We start from the raw sequence: 7,575 nt of genomic DNA on the forward strand, positions 1-7,575 counted from the left end.
ATAGAGAGACATGGTTGTCCCTTTTAGACCTCACTTTTACATCAATATGAAGCCAACATCACGTCAGTAACTCCTGTCTTTGGTTGGCATATCTTATCGCCAAGCCATTAGGCTCCTCTCTCATAACCAGTGTTAACTGCTTTCTTTGTCTGTGATATGCAAATGTCTCCTTTTTTCTTCCTTATTTTGGGGTGGAGGTTGGAGGGGTATGATGGGGAAGAGGGAAAGGCGTTTGCTTACTTTGACTGTGAAATGAGCTCCTTATGTAAAGGCACCGGCTGTGGCGCTGGCCAGCATTTTATTTACCGTAACACGCTCACACCTAATACAGAGAGGATGCTAATGGCTTGGCCTGGCTTCACTCACTACTCACTACTAACTAACTCATTTAAGATTGGCCCTACCTTACTCCAGTGCTATTGCTAACGTAAAATAATTATTGTCAAATGTATTCATTTGGCCTATATCTAATGTAGTCTTCAAGGAAAACAATTAAGTGACTAATTATTGTACATTAAATACATGTTAATTACACATATGTTACACATTAAAAATACATCAGCTGAAATAGCAGGGGTTCTAGGTCAAGTTGCGTACCATAGCTATATGACTACACATTAAGATGCTTTGCAAGGTCGACTATTTAACGACTATTTTCCCTCCAAAAAATAGTCAATTTCTTTGACGGCGGCCATGTACAGATTCAGGAGGGTCTCTCCCCCAACCACCTGAAGAAGGCCAAGCTCATGTTCTTCTACGCCCGCTACCCCAGCTCCAACATGCTCAAGATGTTCTTCTCCGACGTCAAGGTGAGCCACACCCAGACACCCCAACCTTTCACCTCTCACATCATAGCCCCCAGACGTTGCTCCTTGAAGCAGAAGTTGGATTTGGGCACTGGTCCAGGATCAGATTACCCTCCCCCAAACCCTACCCTTAATTATTTACCCAGTGGTTATTGGGGAGATTTCCATGAGGGTAAGCTGATCCTAGGTCTGTACCTAAGGGCGGGTGCTACCTGAAGCTCAACATCGAATCAAATCAAATGTTATTGGTCGCGTACACAGTTAGCATTTGTTATTGCGGGTGCAGCGGAATTCTTATGTTCTTAGTTCCTATCAATCAATGCAGTAATTGTCACTCAAGCATAAACATGTAGTACATCAGTAGATGTATAAACATACTTTGGGATGGCACTTCTCTGTCTACCTATTGCTGTCACCATAGTTACCGATCTGTCCAGGTGTGTTCAACGCCGTCTGTGTGTCCGTCCTGACTGTCCTCCTGACAACTGGAAGGACAGATCACTAGGCCTGACCTTTTCTTCCTGTATTTCTCTGCCTGTACTCTCACCTCAGACTACAGTTATTAAAAGAGGAAAATGAGTGAAGCGGTTTTTCTTCTCACTTCTCCTGATTTGTTCTTCCGGGATAGTGCTGTACTAACATGAAGTGTCTGTTTCAACGTGCATGGTGCATGGTGCATGGTGTATGGTGCATGGTGTATGGCGCATGGTGCATGGCGCATGGTGCATGGTGCACAGGGTTTTGGTGTATGGTGCATGGCGTATAGCGTATGGTGTATGGTGCATGGCGTATGGTGCATGGTGTATGGCGTATGGTGTATGGCGTATGGTATATGGTGCATGGTGTATGGTGCATGGTGTATGGCGTATGGTGCATGGTGTATGGTGTATGGCGTATGGTGCATGGCGCATGGCGTATGGTGCATGGCGTATGGTGCATGGTGTATGGCGTATGGTGCATGGTGTATGGTGTATGGTGTATGGTATGGCGTATGGTGCATGGCGTATGGTGCATGGTGTATGGCGTATAGTGCATGGTGCATGGTGTATGGTGCATGGCGTATGGTGCATGGTGTATGGCGTATGGTGCATGGTGCATGGTGTATGGCGTATGGTGCATGGTGTATGGTGCATGGTGTATGGTGCATGGTGTATGGCGTATGGTGCATGGTTCATGGTGTATGGCGTATGGTGCATGGTGTATGGTGCATGGTGCATGGTGTATGGTGCATGGCGTATGGTGCATGGTGTATGGCGTATGGTGCATGGTGCATGGTGTATGGTGCATGGTGTATGGTGCATGGCGTATGGTGCATGGTGTATGGCATATGGTGCATGGCGTATGGTGCATGGTGCATGGCGTATGGTGCATGGTGCATGGCGTATGGAGTTCTGGTGGAGTTTTGGTGGAGTTTGTGTGTCTTGCTGCATTGCTACTGTATGAGGACCTTTCCCATACTACACTACCGTAATATTTATTTAGACAGTGAAGATAAAACTTTTAATTTGGCTCTATACTCCAGCATTTTGGATTTGAGATCAAATGTTCTATATGAGGTGACAGTACAGAATGTCACCTTTTATTTGAGGGTATTTTCATGCATATCTATTTAACCGTTTAGAAATGAAAACACTAAATGTATCTAGTCCCTCCATTTGATAGTGTCATAAGTATTTTTGACAAATCACTTATTTGTGTATTAAAGTCGTCAAAAGTGAAGTATTTGTTCCCATGTTCCTAGCACGCTGCAATTACTACATCATGCTTGTAACTTTACAAACTTGTTGAATGCATTTGCAGGTTGTTTTGGTTGCGTTTCAGATTAATTTGTGCCCAATAGAAATGAATGGTAAATAATGTATGGTGTCATTTTGGAGTCACTTGTATTGTAAATAAGAATATAATAGGTTTCTGAACACTTCTACATTAATGTGGATGCTACCATGATTATGGATAATCATGAATAAATCGTGAATAAAGATGAGTGAGATAGTTACAGAAAGTTACAGAGGCATAAATATCCTACCCACCAAAGAATGCTAACCTCCCTTGTTATTTAGGACCATGGGGGTCTGTGGGGGTAGAGTTCAGGACCAGGGAGGTCTGTGGGGGTAGAGTTCAGGACCAGGGAGGTCTGTGGGGGTAGAGTTCAGGACCAGGGAGGTCTGTGGTGGTAGAGTTCAGGACCAGGGAGGTCTGTGGGGGTAGAGTTCAGGACCAGGGAGGTCTGTGGGGGTAGAGTTCAGGAACAGGGAGGTCTGTGGGGGTAGAGTTCAGGACCAGGGAGGTCTGTGGGGGTAGAGTTCAGGACCAGGGAGGTCTGTGGGGGTAGAGTTCAGGAACAGGGAGGTCTGTGGGGGTAGAGTTCAGGACCAGGGAGGTCTGTGGGGGTAGAGTTCAGGACCAGGGAGGTCTGTGGGGGTAGAGTTCAGGAACAGGGAGGTCTGCGGGGTAGAGTTCAGGACGAGGGAGGTCTGTGGGGGTAGAGTACTGGATCAGGGAGGTCTGTGTGGTAGAGTTCAGGACGAGGGAGGTCTGTGGGGGTAGAGTACTGGACCAGGGAGGTCTGTGGGGGTAGAGTTCAGGACGAGGGAGGTCTGTGGGGGTAGAGTTCAGGACGAGGGAGGTCTGTGGGGGTAGAGTTCAGGACGAGGGAGGTCTGTGGGGGTAGAGTACTGGACCAGGGAGGTGAACTAACAAAGCAGGGGGATGGGCTCATTGTAACACAATAGCTGTGTTGCTGCCTTGTATGCGGCCGATTGCTATGGTTTTTGTTGTTGTTGCGTTGTGTCCCTCTCTAACCGTAAGGAGGGTAAACACTGTGACAGATCCAGGCCATCTTATTCAAATCGGCAGATAAAGGTCCCTTTTTTCCCAGCTGCCCGCTCTCTGTCACCATGGTCACCAATCACTAACCACAACCCCCAGGGTCATGTGACACACTTGTAGGGATGTTGTGCTGCCGAAGCATGGAGGAGAGGCACCCCCTCCCTTTTGAGAATAAACAGAGCTGGTAAAACTATTTCTGGACCATTTATACTGAACTTTTTATTTATATTTAATTACCACAAAAATGTTATGAAAATCTATAGAATGACAAACCAAATAAATATGTAGAACAGCCTAGAGGTGAATGGTGGTTTCTTCCCTGACTTCTCTCTGGCGGTGGTGAGAATGATGAAGTAGGCTATGTTTGTTTACTGCGGTGGCCCGTCAGAGGCTCGGCCACTTTGTAAAAAAAATAAAAAATACTTGTCTGTGTGTCTGCCTTTATGTTCATAAAACTCCATGGAGCCCTTCTTGCGCAGTGGAACCCAGAATGATATGTGACCACTTGGTTACATCGACACTTTTCTTCTGAGGTCACCCAAACCAGAGAGGCCACAGCAAAGCCCAGGGAGCCTGACCCTCTCTGGAAGTTGCTGTAGCCCTGCTTGGGATATTTAACCTACATTGGCTATTGGTTGAGACACAGGGCCCGTTCTAGCTTGGCGGCAGGGTAGCCTAGTGGTTAGAGCGTTGGACTAGTAACCGGAAGGTTGCGAGTTCAAACCCCCGAGCTGACAAGGTACAAATCTGTCGTTCTGCCCCTGAACTGGAAGTAAACCCACTGTTCCTAGGCCGTCATTGAAAATAATGTGTTCTTAACTGACTTGCCTGGTTAAATAAAGGTAAAATAAAAATAAAAATAAATTGGCATGTCAGGGTGGGCAAGTGGAAATGTGAATTGGTTCTAGTTTATTGAGATGCATGAATACACCACACCAAAAGAAAGATTTTATGGCTGTTTTAAAACAAATTTCCTGCTATTCTAATTAGATAGCATGTTTCATCTATGCAAATACATTCTATGAATTGATAGTTCATCTCTCAGTTTTGTATTATTCTGAAATAGGGTATATTGTAACCATGTGTTCAAGCTAATTTAATCAAAGTTTATTCATGATACAGCATGTAAGCTACACAGTACAATGCAATGCCTAGTCGCAATAAAGCTCTCCTCACAAACAGGCTCTAGCCTATAGCCTACAATTAGCTATACCATCTTAGACCTATTAGGCTAAAGCCTACAAATAGCTATACCATCTAGTCTTAGACCTATTAGGCTAAAGCCTACAAATAGCTATACCATCTAGTCTTAGACCTATTAGGCTAAAGCCTACAAATAGCTATACCATCTAGTCTTAGACCTATTAGGCTAAAGCCTACAAATAGCTATACCATCTAGTCTTAGACCTATTAGGCTAAAGCCTACAAATAGCTATACCATCTAGTCTTAGACCTATTAGGCTAAAGCCTACAAATAGCTATACCATCTAGTCTTAGACCTATTAGGCTATAGGCCTACAAATAGCTATACCATCTAGTCTTAGACCTATTAGGCTAAAGCCTACAAATAGCTATACCATCTAGTCTTAGACCTATTAGGCTAAAGCCTACAAATAGCTATACCATCTAGTCTTAGACCTATTAGGCTATAGGCCTAGTGCAAATTTGTGTTGTTTGTTCCTGAACTGGCTGAATGGCAGAGCTGTCCTTCAGCACCACAAGTTGGTTCAACTTCTTTAACATCGTTGCACGATCCTGGCGCTGTCCGTTCAGCACCCCGAAGGGATCCAGTTGCTTAAAATAACACTCATCAAGATCTGATACAAATAGAAAATGATCACTTCTCACAATGGTGCTCATTTAGTAAAGCTAGATTAAAGCTTAATCAATGTCTCGCAGGATCACATGATTCATTAGCATTTTACAAAACAGAACCGGATATAATAGCATCGCATAGTAGGCCTCTAACATTACTGTTACACCAACAACACCTGCTCATTCCTAATGACATTTTAGGATGGTTAGCTAAAACTGAATAGTCCCCCCAAAAATGATTATGCACCAAAACTCAGCAGCGTGCGTCACTAGGCAGGCTATCTGCTTTGATTGAAACAAGATACAACAAAGGCTAATAGTTTGTTAACACCATCTGCTCTAATTCGCTCACCAAACAGTCATTCAAACAGATCTAAATGTTCCCATGAAACAGTGTTCTGACACTGTTTGAGATCAATCAAATGATTGGCATGGAGATGCCGTTCGGACGTTTCACTAGTACAACATGAATAATTATCATTAACGATTGACAGTGATGATGGCCTATGTTGAAATGTAGTAGCCTTGGTATTTGACGTTCCTGAGACAATATGTGTGTGGGTGTAGGCAGACATTGCAATTGGAGGATGCATTTTATGCATATTCTAGAATTCAATTAGCTACTTTTGTCAGTACAAACTTAGGTTGAAGAAATGATGACATCTTTGCATGTTTTGTTGTTGTTGCTCCCTCACCTAAAACAAATAGCTCAACACCGCTGTGCATCCTCAACACACACCCTTGTCGAGTTTTAGAAGGAGTGATGATGTGTGTTTCGTGGCTGTGATGAGGGGTGGGGGGGGGGGGGGGGCTCTCACTGGCAAGGCAGGCACCCAGGCCACTCCTGATTGGTAAATGTTGTGGTGGATTTACCATAATATGGTTGCTGTTGTGACTAACGACAGTTCAGGGTCACGGTATCTTTTCACTTCATGACAGATCAACATTTGAATTTGTGTGTTCTGACACTGTTCTGTTAACCATCCCTATTGATCACCAATTACCAGCTGCTCTGTTTTGACAAGGCCAGGCAGGTCTAAACATAACCATGTCGCGTGTCAGTTTTTTTTTAGGAAATATGACGTTGATGTGGTCTTAGTGACAGTAAATTACCATGTTGTTTTTTCATATGGGGTATATATATATATACACTGAATTAGCAAACGAGGCACCAAGGTTATTCAAACAGTACTCATGTCTCAAACTGAGGTTGTTGTGGAAATCTCTCTCTCTCTCTCTCTCTCTCTCTCTCTCTCTCTCTCTCTCTCTCTCTCTCTCTCTCTCTCTCTCTCTCTCTCTCTCTCTCTCTGTCTCTCTTTCTCTCTCTCTCTCTCTGTCTCTCTCTGTCTCTCTCTCTCTCTGTCTCTCTCTCTCTCTCTCTCTGTCTCTGTCTCTGTCTCTGTCTCTCTCTCTCTCTCTCTCTCTCTCTCTCTCTCTCTCTCTCTCTCTCTCTCTCTCTCTCTCTCTCTCTGTCTCTCTCTCTCTCTGTCTCTCTCTCTCTCTGTCTCTCTCTCTGTCTCTGTCTCTCTGTCTCTCTCTCTCTCTCTCTCTCTGTCTCTCTCTCTTCCTCTCCATCTCTTTATCTCTGTCCCTGTCCGTGGCCTTTGTGTGTATTCGGCACACTGGCCTCAGTATGTGCTGTGAAGAGGATGAGGTCAGGAGGGTTTTCCTTTCTATATGTCATTCCATTTCTTTTCTTTTTTCCGCTGATGGTGTGGCATGCTGCTGCGTGCTACGAAAAGCCAGGCGCTGGATTTGAGTCGCTGCTGTAACAAAGGGCCACTTTCCAGGGCCAGTTTGTGTAGAGTCAGCCAATAGGCAGCGAGAGATTATCTCCCACAATTCACCCCTGTGAAAACAGGAAGCGGTAGAAAGCCCTGATGACTGTGGAGAGGGACAGGCCGCTTCTCTTTCTGCTCCTCTTGTTGTTTTTCAAATAGCTTGGTGGTCTGAGGTCATGTGTATGGATTCTCAGCCCTCGCCATTGTTTGGCAGGCAGGCAGGGAGACGAACGGACGCAGAGCACAGTGTCCCTGGCTGGCTGGCTGGCTGGCTGTCCAGGGCAGAGCTGCTGGGTGACTTTGACTGTACTGTCTCTGTCATCACAATGTGCAGGAGATGCCTT

The 7,575-nt window shown here is 44.9% G+C and overlaps 1 protein-coding gene across 3 annotated transcripts in view; it reads left to right on the forward strand.

Moving 5' to 3' along the window:
* The window catches only part of LOC123995198 (prospero homeobox protein 1-like), a 47,272-nt gene that overhangs the window by 9,887 nt on the left and 29,810 nt on the right, over positions 1-7,575 (forward strand). For all 3 annotated transcript variants that reach the window (XM_046298622.1, XM_046298623.1, XM_046298624.1), the window contains exon 3: positions 702-809. In XM_046298622.1, coding sequence (XP_046154578.1) covers positions 702-809 — 108 coding nt within the window. The remainder of the gene's footprint in view (positions 1-701; positions 810-7,575) is intronic.

This window comes from Oncorhynchus gorbuscha, linkage group LG14 (assembly GCF_021184085.1).
Source record: "Oncorhynchus gorbuscha isolate QuinsamMale2020 ecotype Even-year linkage group LG14, OgorEven_v1.0, whole genome shotgun sequence".
NCBI classification, from domain to species: domain Eukaryota; kingdom Metazoa; phylum Chordata; class Actinopteri; order Salmoniformes; family Salmonidae; genus Oncorhynchus; species Oncorhynchus gorbuscha.